The sequence below is a fragment of the Embiotoca jacksoni genome, unplaced genomic scaffold, assembly GCF_022577435.1.
Source record: "Embiotoca jacksoni isolate LCO1_2020_lvr unplaced genomic scaffold, fEmbJac1.0.p SCAF_6, whole genome shotgun sequence".
Classification (NCBI taxonomy): Eukaryota; Metazoa; Chordata; class Actinopteri; family Embiotocidae; genus Embiotoca; species Embiotoca jacksoni.
The window spans coordinates 13640009-13658464 of record NW_027185414.1 but is presented as its reverse complement, the minus strand read 5'-3'; the positions used below and the strand labels follow the sequence as shown (position 1 = coordinate 13658464).

Sequence of the window (18456 nt, the reverse complement as noted above, 5' to 3'; positions counted from 1 at the left end):
AGAGTTATTGTGCAGATGAAGTCGTTTTGTAAAATGGAAGTGAAATTACAATTACAAGCAAACCACATTCAAACATAAAGAGGAAGCGCCGCCTCATACATATGTCTGTGCATTTTGTACTGACGGGGAAGTGAAACCCCACTACAGCCAGAGAAATAAATACTCCTGGTCATTAGCAGCTGCTTCAACTTGTCACTGTTTCTGCCCCACGCATGAGAACGCAAACCTGCTGTAGGATTTACTGCTGACAACTAATCGTTGGCAGAAGGAGAGTGTAATTATCCAGAGATGGGTTTTGGGGAAGATCTGAGGTGTCCACAGGCACACGCTGCAGTCATGCGGCTGCTGGACTCAGAGCTTCACCTGATGGAGGTCATGAAGAAGTGGATGGGTCAGCGAGCGAAGAGTGAGCGGGAGTTTTCAGTGCAGCTGCACCACATGAATGCCATGGTGGAGAAGCTGGACCGCCCTCAGCCGAGCACAGGACTGGACTATATCAGCCAGCTCAACAAGGTGAGGTCTCATAGATCACTCTGCACCTGAAACATCAAATGAACATCAGCGACCACCGGTCAGACCAGCGAAGAAGGGTCACTGCACAATATATTATAATATGTTTTCATTGTTCAGTTGAGTTTGCAAATGTTTCAAAAAGATGGTCATCAGCATCGATGTTTTCCAGACAAAGATTTTTTTTGGGGTAGCAAATCGGTTTGCCTCCAAGTCTCCACAATAGGAAGCTATTTATTATATTTTTGTATTATCATGAGAGAGAAAGCGAGAGAGGGGGACTGATAAGGACAACACTTAATATGTTCTGCCTATGAAAGTGGAAGCAGGTGTAGTGAAGCTGTTCTGTAAAATGGAGGATGATGAGTGTGCGCTTGGACCAGCAAAATCCTGGTAGATAAAAAATGGTATCGCTGCACCTCACAGTTCAGGAATAATAAGCAAAGACGTGGCGTGTTTTTAAAAATCACACATGTGGGCTCAATCCAGGTTTGTTTTTGGCTCCTGCTCTAACTTCCAGTGTTTCTGAAATCTGTTGGGTAATTTTTGAGATAAAGTTTGAACTAAGAAACAAACAGACACATGCAGGTCCAAAAGCAGATCAAAACATGCGGGCGATTTCCCAGCTGGCAGGTGTGTGTTCTCGAGTGATTTACATTCATTTTCTGTTGTTTACCTGACCTATTGTTGTTTAAATGACCTGTGTCTCTGACCTTTGCCTCTGTCCGTCAGTCATGGGGAGTGCTGGTCTCACAGACAGAGTCTCTCAGCCAGGTGATGAAAAAGCACTCCGAGGATCTGACGGACGGTCCCATCAGCAAACTGACGCTGCTCATCAGAGACAAACAGCAGCTCCGCAAAACCTACGCAGAACAGTGGAACCTGCTGAGGCAGGAGCTCAATAAGGTGACGCACACGCACTCACACACACACACACACACACACACACACACACACGCACTCACACACACACACGCACTCACACACACACACACACACGCACTCACACACACACACACACACGCACACACACACACGCACTCACACACACACACTCACACACACACACGCACTCACACACACACACGCACTCACACACACGCACACACACGCACTCACACACACACACACACACACGCACTCACACACACACACACACACACACACACACACACACGCACTCACACACACACACACACACACACACACACACACACACACACCCACCCACACCTTTCCACTACCTCAGGATATCACACTGACTCATATTCATTTCCTGAACCCTAAACTCAAAGAGTCCCACAATGTGAAAGCAAATTAATGTCCCCACAGCATAAATAATAATGTAATAAACGTAATAAATGTTTACTGTGTGCACAATTCAAGGAGTCCAAAGCCAGATAATAGCAGGAAATAACAATCTTTATTATGACAAATTTATAAGAGGATACAGCCGTACACACAGGTAGTCCGAGACTTAAACTCCCCCCCTGAGTACCACCCACAAGAGCTAGAACCAGTCCTACTGCAATGACATCCACTTCGGGCACTGCACGAACACTGCACTGCAACTCACAACCATCCATAAATGCTACATATAGTGTAAAACTACTTAACCGTCCCGGGGTTCAAGACCCTTCCCCCGGGTTTAAAAAAAAAAAAAAATCATTACTGTTGCTCTTTTAATGTCATTATGGTTGACCATTTTTACTCACTTTAAGTTTACATGGACAGACATACACATACACATACACATACACAAAAGTCAAATTACAGTGAAAGCTAAAGTAAACAGTTGTTTTTAGTGGATTCTCAAAGGAAAATAGTGTTGGTGCTTGTTACTTTTCCAGGTTTGAACATGTTTGCATTTTCTGCGTATTTAAAAAAAAATGAGCATCCGTGTCTCAGTTGTTATGAATCAGTTTTGCAACCGTAGGACTTCAACAGACTTTCATTGTACATGAGTTCGATGTTTAGTGCATTAATTAGGGCCCGAGCACCGATGGTGCGAAAGCCCTATTGTTACTGAAGGAATTATTTTTCTCGTTCCTTATTATTCTTATGTAAAGTGATTTGCCTTTTTGGAGACTTTATCATATTCATAAACTCATGAAAGTGGATACACATTTGTTTCCCAGTGAAAAATTTTGTATTCTAGTGGAGTTGCGAGTGGGCGTGGCCAAACGGCTCGAGAGCGCCCCCTACAGAGATGCCCCCGGCGGACACATTTACCTAAATTCGTGAAATCCGGTGAACACGTGTATCACACCTGGACGCACAAAAAAGTTACTTTGCACCGTTACGTCAACTCGACAGGAAGTCCACCATTTTCTTACACGTTGTACTTTGTCGAACTCCTCCGAGGGATTTTGTCCGACCGACTTGAATTTAGTTTCTATGGATAGAAAACATGTTTGGGATTAAAAGTTGTATAAATAATTCGTTTTCATCGATGTGTGTGCCCGTGAGAGGCGGCCATTTTGAGCGTCTCACCATGAAACTACGAGTTGCTTTAAATCTTATGTACATGGACCGACCTTCTCCAAACATCACAGGTATGATAACAGCCCCGCCCTGAAGACACCTGTGGGGTAATATTCGCTCATAGTCATAGCGCCCCCTGGTGGACACCGGAAATTACACTTTTCATACTTTCACATTCTACGTCGAGCTGGTTGATCCCATGAACGTAAAGTCGGGTCACAATAACCTGAACATGTAGTTGATGATATATTGAGACATTCATTCGACTTTGTCAATGGGTGTTGCCGTGACGATGCGGCAAAGTTTGATGTCTCGCCGTGACACAGGAAGTTGATGTTTGAGGTCAAAGGATGCTTGAAACCTCACAAAACATGTGACATACATCCGGCGTGGTGAGACGATACATCTGATGTGTTTTGCGAGTGGGCGTGGCCAAACGGCTCGCCAGCGCCCCCTAAAGTGCAGCTCCGGCATCTAGTTTCACCTACATGCACCAAATTTGTTGAACTTGTGTATCACACTGAGATGTACCGAAAAGTGTCTCGGCAACGTGAATTTGTTTTCGTCGATCGGTGTGACTGTGTCATGGCGGCCATTTTGAGCGTCTCGGCGTGAACCTGCAACTGACTGTAACTTTTATGTACATATTCCGATCTTCCTCAAACATTACATCTTTGACAGCAGTCCCGCCCTGAAGACATCCGATAGTAATACTCTGTCATAGTCATAGCGCCCCCTGCTGGAGACAGGAAACGAGACAAAAATAGCAACTTTAAGCGGGGATATGCGGCCCATCACGCGCTGCACGTCGGGGACACGGCTTCGGGAAGGCGGTGCACGAGGGCCCGAATATCACTACTTGCAGTTTTAATTACTCCTTGTTTCTGTTTCTCTTCCTGCCTGCATTTATGTGTAAATTCACAGCAAATATATTAAAATGACTCATGCAAATAAGAAATAGTGATGATCATCGTAACAGAGTATTGATGATAATGGTCTAACAAAACAAAAGAAGTTGTTGCTTGAAGATGTATTTCTTGATTTTTCTTCAGTACACCATCGTGACGTGCAGATGAGTGCTGCAGTCGCAGCTTTTTAAAGAGAAAGCAGTTAAAGGAAATGAGATCCAATAGTCTGGAAAGAGTGCTATCTCAAACTGGTGTCTGCTCAACAGGGTTTTTATTACCCAATTACATCAGGCAAATGATGTGTTCATTTTCGGTGATCCATACTGGTCTGCAGTTCGAACTGAGTCAGGCAGTTTGTAAATTAAAATTGTCTTACTTTCCTGTGCAGACAAAGCCCAGAGAGCTTTAATTTTGATTGCATCACTGCTTGGTTATACAATAAACAGAAGTATGTTATGTTTGAACAGCAATGCATTTCACATGCATTCAGGGAATTTTGAAGTAATGTCAGCAGCAACACAACAAAGGTTAGACAGTTTCCTTCTTCTTCTTTACTTTTCTCATGTTTCATGTTCCTCTGCAGCGAAACATAACTAGGCCACTGTCCACTTCCTGTCTTATGTAATGCTCGCACTCAGTGCAGTAGCTTCAAACCACACTATTACTTTCTCTGAATCACACTCACCTTTGCATATTTTCTGTGTATGTATGCTGTAAAAAGCGAACAAATTTCCCCTCAGGGATTAATAAAGTAAATACCTACCTACCTACCTAAAACATGCTGCTGGTTTTATTCTAAAATACCTCGCAGGGTTCCCCAAGGATCGATTTTAGGGTCACTGCTTTTTAATCTGTGTAATATAGATCAGGAGATGAGACAGCGTGTCTACAGCTAATAGCTAAACTGATGACACACTGCTTTATGTGGCTTTACTCCTATTTTAAAGACCATACATTGGTTTCCTGTCAGTTTCTGGGTTGATGTTAAAATTTCTTTACTTCTCTTTAAAGCACTTCATGTTCTTGTTCCCACTTACTTCCCTGATATGCTACTCATCTTTTGGTGAGGCAGCTTCATGTTTTTATTCTCTGTGGGAGAAACATAAAGAGGATCCGGATCTGAGATATATTTAAATGCAAAATTGAAACCATTATTTTGAGCCTAGCTTTTGATTTCTGGCAATTATCTATTTTATTTAATCATTTAAATGTATTTAATCATTTATCTCATTGTATTAATATTTGTAAATGTTCTCTTTATTTTTATACCATTGCTTCAGGTGACCCACATAGAGCTGGAGAGGCTAAAGAGCAGCTACAGGCAGGCTGTGAAAGATGAAGCTCAGGCAAAGAGGAAGTACCAAGAGATCAGTAAAGGTGGGGATTCCTGGCATCACTTAATTCAGTCAAATATCAGTTTCAGGCTGATGCCACAGTCTGTTTTTTTTGTCTTCATGTGTCCTGTGTGAATGTGATGTGTATTTCGATCATGACATAATGTGTGGACCCCTTCCTGTACGTATGTGTGTGCAGATAAAGAGCGAAACAAGGCAAAAGAGCGTTACATAAAGGCTTCACTGAGACTCTACGAAGTCCATAATGAGTACGTCATGTCTGTGAAAGCGGCTCAAGTTTACCATCAGCATCACTACAGCCAGATCCAGCCGGCACTGCTCAGCGCGCTGCAGACTCTGCAGCAAGAAATGGTGCTCATACTGTAAGATGTGTGTGTGTGTGTGTGTGTGTGTGTGTGTGTGTGTGCGCGTGTGTGTGTGCGTGTGTGTGTGTGCGTGTGTGTGTGTGTGTGTGTGTGTGTGTGTGTGTGTGTGTGTGTGTATTTGTGTGTGTGTGTGTGTGTGTGTGTGTGTGTGTGTGTGTGTGTGTGTGTGTGTGTATTTGAGTGACAGACAGAAAGTGTGTGTGCATCTTAATGTGTTGATTTCTTTTCGTTCTCACACAGAGAAAAACTGCTCACAAACACTTTATTTAATTACCAGCCATATGTTTCATTATAATAAGAAGTCTGTGCAGAATCATTTTCAGAGACTTCTCTACGACCATAACATTGTAGTCAAAATTTTTGATCTATTTCCTGTAACTTTATGTTAATAATTTTGAGTCGTGCAGCTGAGAGTCATGACTGATGACAGCTTTTCCCTGTTTGTGGACTCCAGAAAACCTCAGCATCCAAGTTATGAAAGTTGCACAAACATTACTTTCAAAAGACAAAATGTATGAAAATCAAGTCGTAAAAGTTAAAGAAGAAAGACAACGAGGCAAAACCTTGACATGAATGATCTGAATATGGGAGCTCGAGGCATTAAATGTTTCACTGACAGCTGCCAGATCTCAGATGTAAGAGCTTGTTTGAAGGCAGATTTTGCAAAACATGCCCCGTTTGCAACTTCATAATAATCTAAACCTCTAACCTCTAATCTACCCCCCCTGACCTCTGATCCAGAAAGGAGATCCTGCAGGAGTACTTTGACGACTCCACTCTCCTCCATCATGAAGTGGTTCAGATCCACAGGGAGATGTCGTCTGCTCTAACAGCCATTGAGCCTCACAGAGAGTACGAGAGCTTCGTCCACCAGAACAGGTAGACGGGGGCAAACCTTTCTACTCAGCAACTATGGATCATGAAAGCTAAACCCTGCAGGGCAATGAAACTGTGGACTGTGAGCTTGTGTTTGCAGGTCTGTGGGGGAGATTCCTGCTTGTGCAGAATTTGATTGTAGCCTTCTGGAGGACGCTGAGGAGCTCAATCCCCAAGAGATCCAACTAAACGACCTCACACTTGAAACAATCCAGCACAAGTGAGAACGAACAACGCAATCTTATTCAGATGTCAAAACTCCATGTCTCGGCTACTTCCTCCTACTCACCCTCCTCTGTTTTTCTTACGTCCCTTTTCCCACGTACTGCTTTGCATCAGTTATTTCCTCTCCACATGTGATCTTTCTGTCTTCTCCTCCCAGATTGACAGCGATGGAGGAGAAGCTGCTGGACCTGGCTCGGACTCTGGGCTCTCAGCAGACTTCTGTTGAACAGCTGGAGCTGGAGCTGGAGGAAGAGCAGAAAGGTGTGAAAAAGGGCCAGAGGTGAGTGGACCACAGACATCAGTGAGGCTCTGATGATGTATTCAGAGGAGGGCTTGAAATAAATAAAAAAAACACAGCCTTTGGAAGCTGTGAAGATACATTACTGCAGTTTTCCTCTGCGGGCAGTCCTTCCGATCAGGAGGGTTCAGTGTGCTGTTGGCTGTGCAGCAGCTAATAACCAGTGTAGTCTCAGGGGGCAGTAAGTGCTTTATGAATTATAATACATTGATATGGTCGGAGTTATGGAGCATTTGTCTTGGTTGATGAGGCTGTCGGAAGGTGTTAGAGGTTTGCAGTCCTGTGGGAGTGATCGAGTCCCTAAAAAGCTCCTGAAGGTCAAGTGGCAACAAGGTGTTTATTTGCAAAAAGCAGTCATTATTAAGGGCAGCTGGGGAGCACATATGGTGGTTGGTAGTGAGGTGAGTGGAGGTTATGTTGCCCTTTGGTTTGCATTTTGAAGAAACCTCTTGTAAATCAACAGTGAAAAGCTGACCTAATGTGACCTCCGTGTACTTCTTTGGTTCCTATCCTGACTAATACTCTGACATCTTTATCAGTTTACAAAGAAAAACTGCAAATAAAAGAAGGTTTGGCATTTTGCTTGGGAGATGACTGCAGAATGTAACGATCCAAATAGCTGGTAGTTAGCTCACCGGGCAAACACTGGAACTTCGGAGTACAGTGTGTACGATGTGCACTGTATTTATGGGAACTTGAAGAAGGCAGGATACACCACACACACAGAGAGAGATGGACGGTGTACCCTGCACAATCTCCCTGTGGGATATCCACTTGATATTGCAGTGGGGGTCCCACAGCAGATTTCCCCCCATCGGCCTTCTAACATGTGAATCCAGCCATGCTGTTCTACTGAACCTTGTTGATGAGGTTCAAGGACCTACGATACGCTCTGCTCTTATTTTTTTGATGGGCTGTTTCCTCTCACTTGCAGGACTTTTGGGTCAATTGAGGTTTATAGATCTGACATGCAAACAATTCAGGATGAGAGCTGAGCAAGCTGTCGCTACAGAAGCTCACTAATTGACTGCGTTAATCAATAGGAAGCATCTGCACACTTGCGCAAACAGGCATTTTATTAATGTCATTTGTGCTGTTTATTCTTGTCACTTGTGTATTGACTTGAGAGTCCCTTTGTCTCACTCTAAAACCCAAATATAATTAATCTTCCTTGATGCACTCTGCTTCGTCCAGGGTCTACCAGTTCAGCAAGAGACATGCGATGGAGGAGTGCCGGCAGCAGGTTGCTCTGTCTCAAGGCGTAAGAGCCAAGCTGGAGGCTCAGAGGATTCTTCTGAAGACGAAACTAGACAAGCTTGGCTGCAAAGAGCCTCCCTCTGCTCTGAAACTGGACACAGACACTGTTTCACTTTCACCCAGCACAAGCAATGTATGTTTTCTCTGCTGCTTTCTTTCATCCTATTTTCTTTGACTAGCTCCTAATCAGCTTAGTTCTGTCTGGCATAAAAATAATTTGTGTTGCAAATCAACACCAGTCTTTCTTCTCTAAACAAGGAGTGAATTATGAAATCTGTTTGGACTTCAGAGAAGTTATTGCTTTGGAAGTCACTAGTAAGACTTGGTTAAGTAAGTCCCAGTTCAAGTCCAAATCCTGAGCTTAGTATCTTGCTTACTTCTTGGTCATTGTGGAATTAGAAACATCATCAAGCTAATTTTACTGACACCCATTTATCACAGGATGCTAAAGTAAGGCAATATTTTTCATTATTTAAAAATGACTCACATCTATTCCTCTGTGTATTAGAAATATTTGCTAGAGTTAACTGTTGTAAATCATTCTTTATGTTAAACATCAACCCGTAAGACTTTATTTTGAAAGTGACTATAGAAAGTTCTTTTCTGTATTCAAACCCAGAACAGTGCATTTTTATGGTCTGTCTTTACAAACTCATGCTTTGTCCCCAAACCTTATTCAGTTTCTCTCTGATTAATGATCATATAGTCATCATAAAGATCACAAAGTTGGAACTACTGTCAGTTACTGTCAGTGAGTAAGAAGATGTTTTGACAACCTTAAAGCTACTTAAAGGAAAGTGAAAATGTCATATTACAGACAAACATGATGAGCTTCGGATCTTTTTCTTCAGGACCACAATCCGTCCTCATCCAAACTGCTACTGGACGGGATCATAAACAATCTGAGTGGCCTGTTTAAACCCAAATGTGAGGTAAGTTCATCTCTAAATTACAATCAACAGACAATAGTTGACACCAAACAATGACAGATGGAGAACTAGTGGTTATATTCAACTGTATAGTGTCACATTTCACATTTTAGCAGGACACTTGTTCCAGTTGAAGGGCACTTCCCTTCCTCCCGCTTGGACCTCTTTGCTCCTAACTCCAACTGCACTGCCTGTTTTTGTGCACTCAGACATCTTACCACACAAAAAAACAAAATATATCCTCTGCAGGGTTGAGCTCACTCAGGCACACAATCTTCTTTTGGGGTCTCGTGGTCCTCATGGCACCCTGGAACTTATTGAGGTCAGCTTTGTCGGTCGAGTTACTACTTTCAAAATTCTGCTCGACCTAAAACTAAGTTTACTTCCCAGGCAGCCAGTTTACATTTAATCGTTTAATCATCGCTGACAGACAGTAGCACACAGGGAGCCATGACCCAGCTGCACGCTAACTCTCAACAGGAAAAGGCTTCGTGCAATCATTCTTTCAGTGTTTAATCTGTTAGAAAAATTAGAATGACTGTGTGCATACTCATAAAGATCATCTCGAGCAAATTATATTTTTATGTCTCTAATGTTATGCACCCCAAGTATAAATTATTTGCTATTTTTGTGTGAACTACGTCTCCCTTCTAACTCCCAGCCCTGCAGTGCCCTGGAGGCATGAAGGGTGGCGTGATTAGACTTTAAAGTGTTACAGACTCCTCTTTGAACTATCTTCATATAATCTCCCCAGAATCACCCTAAAATCCAGCTTTTATCACTTCTCATTGTCTCATTAGTTGTGTCAGCTTTAAAGTTCCTGCTTTTCTCTCTTCCTGCCTCTAGGTGCTGCCGACCCCCACCTCGGTGCAGGAGGTGGATCGTCCTCTGGGGCAGCAGGACTGGTACCACGGCGCCATTCCCAGACTGGAGGTCCAACAGCTGCTGAAGAATGACGGAGACTTCTTGGTGAGGAAGAGTCAAGAGAAACAGGGTTATGTGCTCTCTGTGCAATGGGATGGATCCTGCAAGCATTTCCTCATTCAGAACACAGATGTAAGTAAATCTACTTTATGAACCAGAGCACTTTTATTGTGAAGGCACAATTTGTGCCTTTTAAGTTCTGACCTTATTTATTTCCCTATAAATAATTATCAATATGTATGTATGTTTCCAGCGATCAAAACCACTGACATAGGAAGAAAAAAAAAAAAAAAAGGTTTTATATATGGAAGAATAATTTTTGGGAACATGTGATTCATTTGTGGCTATTCTCTACCTGTTTTTTTGTAAATTAAACAGGGTTTGGACATGAGAATACAGTTCATTTTTAACAATATAATTATTTAAAAGAATATTTTTTTCTCTTATGGTGCCTTTTTTCATCATGTCATGACGTTTTTCCTCTTCCTCCCTCTGTAAATACTTTTTCTGTGCCGGTAGAGTCTGTACCGTCTGGATGGAGAAGGCTTCCACAGCATCCCACAGCTTATCCATCATCTACTGTCCTCACGACAGTCTGTCACCAAGAGGTCTGACATCGTGCTGAGGAAACCAGTACCCAAGGTAACACTGGGACACACAGTGCTTCCATTGTCATCACAGAGTAATGACATTTCCCTCAAACTCTCTTTTCTCTCCTCTTGTGTGTCTTACGGTTCCTTTTTAACCCTTTAGGACAAGTGGGTCCTGGAACATGATGACATTATCTTGGGACACTTCATTGGACGGGTGGGTAAACTTGACATCTGTTGACAAAAAACATAGAGCTGCTAAAGCAAAGATATTTTTTTTTATTTCACTGCCTTTTGTTCTTCTTCCATGAGAGATCCAGAAAAATGTTTTCAGTGTGGGTGATGGTGAACGAAATTCACAGTTTTTGTTTCAAGCAACAAAAAAAAAAAAATGCACTCTAAATTTTAGCAGGGCTGATGTGTTTTTTAGCACAGTGGTTATGCTCTTCAGCATCAAATCATCTTTTCAGTGTCCGATAATGTTTCAATAAGATCAGCTTGAAAAAAATGGAACCTATGCGTTAAATTTAACTTCCCTGCTGATGTTATCAATACTTGGTACTTTGGTTTAAGGGCATTTTAATGACCACTGAACAAGTATGTTTCAGTTTCAACACTTAAGAATGCTTTAAATTTATGCCCATGCTTATCAAAGTCAAAACATTGTTTGCATGCGATTGTTCATCAAAGGATTTTTTTTTAACCTGGTGTGGGGTTGCCATATCTTGAATAATTTGCTGCTGGGTTAGATGTGTGTGCTGCTTAGTTTGAAAAGCCAGTTTAAAAATTCTTACTGATCCTGTTGGTGTTTATCTGAACAGGGTAACTTTGGAGAAGTGTACAACGGTCGTTTACGCTCTGATAACACTCTTGTTGCTGTGAAATCCTGTAAGGAGAACCTAGCACCTGAACACAAGAGGAAGTTCCTGATGGAAGCCAGGTCAGACACACATACACACACACACACACACACACACACACACACACACACACAGAGACACACACATACACCTCTGTACATCCTCCCCTTTGCTGCTGTCCAGGATCCTGAAGCAGTACGACCATCCAAACATAGTGAAGCTGATTGGCGTGTGCACACAGAACCAGCCGATCTACATCATCATGGAGCTCGTTCAAGGTAAATATGATCCTGTTAGACTTCATCTTTATATCTTTCAGCTTTATTACCCAACAGCGTCAAAGATTTATTGCACCATTATTACTGCGCACTTTGTTCCTCCATCTCTCTCTCTTTATATATGTGTGTGCGTGTCTGTGTCTCTACATATTTCAAGGTGGGGATTTTATCTCCTTCCTGCGCCACAAAGGTCAAAGTCTGAAGCCTGAGATGTTGGTCAAAATGACAGAAAATGTAGCATCTGGCATGGAGTACCTGGAGAGCAAGAAGTGTATCCACAGGTTGGTCAATCGATCACTGTTTGCATACCGCACCCGACCCTACATTTGAAGGGACAGTTCAATTTACAGTGGTCATGTCTAAACATTAAATTAGACACAGGTAACATTGTGACTTTATATCGTAACTTAAGTTAGAAACACAGCAGCAATGGGTCTGCAAAGGTAACAAATCCTTCTCTTCATAAACATACATGAACATTAAATGTTCAGCAACAAGCCACCTTGTCACAGTCAGAGTCCGTTTTATTTTTGCACAGTTAGAACAAGGAAATTCCTCATTCCTGCTCCAACACTGGAGTATACATCGTGTTTTATACTTCCTTCACATAAACCGTCCAAGGCCGAACAAAAATGCAGTATTTGTGATAAAGGCAAACACACAAAATTAAGACAAAAATCATCCATTAAGTCCATATTCCTCCAAACAGTGTGGTAGATCTACAGCCAGCATAAATTGAAACACATTTAACACAGCAGAGCGGTCCGTCAGACAAATGATGGTTCCAGTGAAAACAAATTAGTTGCATTTTAGAACATGTTCGTTTTGCAGTAGTTTCCACAAGAACAAGAGCAGCACGAGCTGCAGGAAAATGGATCGCCAAGCCTTTACGACACATAATACAAAGCATCACTCACTTCCCCAGCGCTCACTTCACCTAATTGTTAATTGCACTTTCCCCACAGCACTTCCCCATATATGTTAATGTAGCAGTGAAACGACCAACTGAATAAACAGGGATAAAAGGTTTCCTTCAATAAAAGCTGGAGGAATACTCTTCTAGCTCTACGGTTTCTGTTTACTTGGATGAAAACGACACAGCTGTGATTACTTTGCATTAATTTGCCAGATTCATGTGGCCAAACAAGCTCATAATAAGTGTATTCACATTCAAAAGAAAGAAATTAACTACCCTAAACTTATTATTTCATAGTATCTACTTACGTGTATCAGATGAACACTTTACAAGTTTCCAAAGAGGCATTTTGAAATACAATAAGATAGAATAGAGAGTGAAAACAATGAAATGACCAAAGCTGTAAACATTTAAATATTTAAATACATTTAAACAGGAAAGGAGAATAACATGAACTGCACCTCAGGTATAAATGGACAGGTCCTAACTGAGGGTAGAATGAACGCTGTGGTGCTTGATGACTTCAGGCAACAGTTGAATATATGAGAAAACTGTCAGGTTAAGATGGTGCTAAACCATTCTGAGCCTTATAAATTCTTTTATACTAGTAATACAATAAAAAAAATCAGCTGTAAAATAGACAGGGGGTCAATGCAAGGCTGCTGAAATGGGTGTGATGAGATCTTTGAATATTTTTCATAAGGCAGGAGGAAAAACTGGCTCACAACCTCGACTGTAGCAACACAAACACAACCTCAAAAGAATGCGAGTCTGTGAACAGGAGCTGGTTATAAAGATCAAACACGGGCTTTTGTCAGCAGCCTACAAAGAAAATATATTGCTTTCGAAGCTCGTATTAAGTGAAAGAGTTGAGATCCAAACACATAAAACTGAAACAGTAATTTTTTGTCAAAATGCAGTAAATGCAGCTGTATGTGAGATTTTTGTAGTGTCAGGAGGTCTGCGACTGGGAGCTGTGGATGAGGCATCAGTGAAGGTTGTGGGCGCTCTGGAGAGAAGGAGGTTGTGATATCCGGTTCATTACAGAAGCACTGTACAATTTGCCCAGCGGGGACAGATCAGAGCAGGCGGCTGGTAGCTGCTCAGTCTGTAACACTGCATGTCAAACTGCACTCACATGCAACACCAGAGACATGACAAGAACGCCTGTTCTCTCACTCCTATAGTGCTGTCTGTTCTCTCGCTGTGTTGCCCGTACAGAGCATGATGTTTTTGTGTCTTTGCATCCATTTTTCATCAGCCGACGTGCACATCCCTCTCACATCTTTCTCTCTCTGTCATGTCTGTTTTTTAAGGGACCTTGCAGCTAGAAACTGTCTGGTTGCAGCAAACAACGTGGTCAAGATCAGTGACTTTGGGATGTCCCGTCAGCAGGATGACGGTGTCTACTCTGCAGAGGGCGGCCTCAGACAGATCCCTGTCAAATGGACAGCTCCTGAAGCCCTGAACTACGGTACACCCGGAGTGCCTCTGCCCTTCAGTCACAAACAGAAACATTTCTCCTCTTTCACTCTGCCTGTATTCAATTAAAAGCTGACAAAGAGCTGAGTCTGTGACTTTGCAAATGCTGCCCCCTGCTGTTGTTTCCAGGTCGTTATACCACAGAGAGTGACGTGTGGAGCTTTGGTGTCTTACTGTGGGAGACCTTCTCCATGGGAATGACGCCTTATACGAGCATGACCAACCAACAGACACGAGAGGAGGTGGAGAAAGGTAAAGACTCATATTAGGCACTTAGAGATAAGGTGTCAAAGTGTTCATTAAGGAAAATTCCTGCTCTTCCATTGTGCTTTATTCTGTCACTGATGTGTGCCCTGAGCTTACACCATTTCACTATCTGTTTGACTGTTTTAGGGTACCGTATGCCTACTCCACACGCCTGCCCTGCAGAGATATCCAAGATTATGAACAGCTGCTGGCAGTACGAGCCCAAAAACAGACCATCTTTCAAAAAAGTCCGGGCTGAGCTAAGTGCCTTATACAACAAAATGACATAATGCAAGCCTCATCATAGTTGGTTTGTATTTTGATCCCTCTTAAAATATGTTGAAATCCAGTATTTACACTGAAACAGAACTGAAAGAGGGAAAATAAAATGAAATAGTATAGTTAATATTTATTTTTAGGCTTTTTTGTTGTGGAAACGAACTTTGAAACAGTTTTGTGGATTTGTAAAATACGTCTTGGCCAGTCGATGGCAGCACACTTGTTCCCTTCCTTTTTATCCCTTTTAAGAAGGTTGTTTTCAACACAGCTGCAAAAGCTGTTTGACAAGGCTGTGAAGACTTTCCTAAACTTCTGCGTTGTTTGCCAGTATTGAACCCTTGAGGTGCTGAGTATTTAACGATAAACTTCAAACTTTAAAATGCCTGATTGTTCTTTGTTCTGCTGATCTTTGTTCTGTTGATCTCACGATCTTGTTTTCTTTCAATGTACATTTATTCCCTGAAGTTTTTGGCTATTCTTTTTATATATTCACCTGAAAAAAAAAAATCCCTAATTCAGTCAGTCATATCTCCACAACTGTAAGGTTCAAATGACACTTGGTCGAGTTTTCAATGACAAAAATTCTGTGACCAAATCACCAGGCCAGAGAGACATTAGACACCACCCCAACTCCACAACAACTTTTACCTCTGCTGAATAAAAACTGTAAATCAGATGAAATGACAGCCTAAAAACAATCAGTCAGTAACAATGATGTTATTGAACCTGTTTTTGTGGAGTCCCAAACGCAACTCCACCTAATGTAATGCAACGGAAATTGGTATTATCTTTTTAAGGGTAATTTAATTCATGACAAACCCACAGAGAGTTATCAGCAAATACCGAAAAAACTCTACAGAGTATTTTAGCATCTTTGAGCGCATTGTTTTGGTTTTACCACCCATAAATTTGCTATTTGTGGTTCAATCTCATCACACTCATTTCCAGAAGCAGCTGGATTTTTATCAAAAAACCTTTTTAACAAGAATACTGGACTTGCAGTAAATTCCTGAGGGGGCCTGAAACACAACTCCAGATGAATGCTAATTTGGCTCCTTATCTACGGGATAAACAAGCAGTTGTTTGCTAAGTCTGACCTTTCAACTTAAAAGGTGATGAAATGTCATCATCAGCCTGTTTTTATTGCGAGCACCTTGTCAAACTTAAAAAAGTTTTAACACTGTAATAGTGTTGTCTTTCCACGCTCGTTCCGTGCTTGTGACCACAATACCTCAGGAATTTCTTTAAATGTGGCACAAAGATTCACTTGGACCCAAGGATGAACTAATCTGATTTTGGTAGTCAAAGGTTAAAGGTCATTGTGACGTCACAAAACATATTTGTTGCATAGACTTTGTATAAAAGGGTTTGTGGCCATAACTGAAGAATTAATATGCTAATTATGCACACACATGTTTAATAGAATAAAATAATGAAGTGGTGACATTTTATATCCAAAAAGTCAAAGGTCAACTTCATTGCAACATCATAATGTTCTGAAAAAATACTTTTCTCTCCATTATTCAACATCATAACTCAGGAACAGAAGGAGAGATAGTATAGCATCATATTTCACATTTCGTCCGATACTGAATCGGTGACACTACATGGTTTAATGTGGAGGCAATCTGAAGTGCACAGAGGATGAAAACCTTACAAGCTATCAGACTTGTAGCCTTGCTTAACTATTTTCCCGCTGTATTAGTAACAAAACAGCTCAGACGTAAGCAGCTCCTAGGCAGCGGTTGGACTGGACATAGTTGATAAAAAGGTCATTTGTCAAAAAAGTCATTCTGTCTTATCTTTTATGACTGTGAGAACAAAAGCCATCAAATCAGTTGCATTTAAACTTTGTTCTGACCTTTTGTTGAGAGAGAGGGCAAGTGACATTGTTTAGTGACACTGACACATCTCATGAAAGCCTTGTGGGTGTGTTAGGTAATGGAGAGGTTACAGTGAACTGTTACGTGTCTCTAAGCAAACACTTCCAACTGTGATGCTGCTGTCTGGCTCTGGATATCCTGGCTCAGTGTCAGAGTTGTACTGGTGGATTATTGTAATTGTTCTGGAATTTATTTGAATTTTCTGTCCTTAAGCCTCATTTAATATGGATTACCGACATTGGCATGGATAATCCCTTTCATGTTGCAGACATAAGACATTTTTACCTGCTGCAAGATTCCATGCTTTTAATCCAATTTGAGATTAATCCTACAGAGAATGAAAACAGGAAATTGTCAATGCAGAGGTGCAGTACTTTGAAATAATGTTGCACAACTTCTGTATCATCTGTCTAAGATCACTTAATAATGGTTTCTGCAGATTTACAAACAGAAAAATGAGACTTGTGCAACTGCTCTGACTAATCACCAATTCAAAGTTCTTCAAGACTGAATGAAGTGGAAGCAGAAATACAAATATCACACAATGAAAGTGAATGTCACTCGCAGCCAGCCAGGCCTCTTTGTCAATGCAAGTCATTTTTAAGGTGAGAAATGAGTGGTGAGGAAGGTGTGGCGCCTGTCAGTTATCATTCATCCAACAGTAATTCTTTAGTAATTGAAACCTCACCAGTTGAGCATGTTCTGTAGCTTTCAGTTGTCACATGTGTTTTATGATGTTAAAGCCAACATTCATCTGCATCTGGCTCCATGGTAACAAAACATGTATTAGAAAATATGCAAAGAGTAGCTACTACCTCTCTCCACCTAAAACACTCATCATTTCAGTTCATCTCTCTCTTGCTTTGACAGTTTGACCAATCCACTGGTTCATAAGACAAATACATTTTCCCCATCTGATATTTAATACATATATAATATCGGATTTATAATTGTGACCCCAATCGTTAGTTATATGTATGGTTGTTGAATATCTCATCTGTTTGTGAGTTTTTATGCAAATGCTTGTTAATGATAAGTATGAAGCACCTTTGTCGGTGTTATTTGTAGACAAAACTTGTTCCTGTCAAATGTGGATAGAAACTGTTTGTGTACTTCATTAAATATTTACAAAAATACAAATAATGTCAACCGATGCTTTTAGAATTTATAGCTTCTTTGCAGCAGCATTATATTTGAAATGTTGTCTACTGTGAACAACTTTATATGTTCTGTCACAATCACCTTTATTTACCCAGCAGGTAAATGCATAAGGACTCCAGTCTTCAATACATATATTGTATCCTAATAGGCTTGGATGTAAACTGCAACTTGACTGGTGGCAAACAACCACGAGGCATCACTTTGTTTTCATTGGTTTCTGTTCAGTTGCTTCATTGAAAAAAAACATGATACATTTTATCATTACATTAAACTAAATACTTACCTGTTATGTTTTAAAATGCCAAACTATCTAATTCCAGTAGGATTTAAAGTCATGAAAGTATTCGTTCCAATCGAGAGCAGCATGAGGAGCTCTGATTGGTCAGCTGTAATGAGATGTATTCTATCGTGCTGTTTGCAGGAACAGGAAGTGGAAGCTTAACAGCAGGCCACTTTGAACATTAGCCCTTCTTTCATTTTACAGCAGGAGAAAACAGTGTTCAGGTTTTATTATACTACAATGATACACTACAAAATACACTGATGAATGAAACAAATCAAAAATGTAAGTCAAGGACTTAAATAATAATCATGTAAAAGCATGTATATTATATTCAACAGTGCATAAAA

The 18456-nt window shown here is 41.1% G+C and overlaps 1 protein-coding gene across 1 annotated transcript; it reads left to right on the top strand.

Annotated features, from left to right (window-relative positions):
• Positions 1 to 223: 223 nt before the first annotated feature.
• Positions 224 to 17793, top strand: fes (FES proto-oncogene, tyrosine kinase). The gene is made up of 18 exons (XM_069174447.1): positions 224 to 513; positions 1243 to 1416; positions 5183 to 5279; positions 5436 to 5619; positions 6364 to 6501; positions 6599 to 6718; positions 6881 to 7003; positions 8216 to 8411; positions 9130 to 9210; positions 10054 to 10263; positions 10651 to 10773; positions 10885 to 10938; positions 11543 to 11661; positions 11765 to 11859; positions 12017 to 12140; positions 14092 to 14249; positions 14387 to 14509; positions 14651 to 17793. The coding sequence occupies exons 1-18, from the start codon at positions 289 to 291 to the stop codon at positions 14791 to 14793; spliced, it is 2487 nt and encodes an 828-aa protein (XP_069030548.1). The 5' UTR covers positions 224 to 288; the 3' UTR covers positions 14794 to 17793.
• Positions 17794 to 18456: the final 663 nt, after the last annotated feature.

Excerpts from the sequence above, each read along its gene's own strand:
- fes (XM_069174447.1), top strand. The coding sequence starts at position 289 with ATGGGTTTTGGGGAAGATCTGAGGTGTCCACAGGCACACGCTGCAGTC. Across the intron at positions 8,412-9,129 it reads TTTCACCCAGCACAAGCAAT|GACCACAATCCGTCCTCATC; the intron begins GTATGTTTTCTC and ends CTTTTTCTTCAG. Across the intron at positions 10,264-10,650 it reads TCCTCATTCAGAACACAGAT|AGTCTGTACCGTCTGGATGG; the intron begins GTAAGTAAATCT and ends CTGTGCCGGTAG.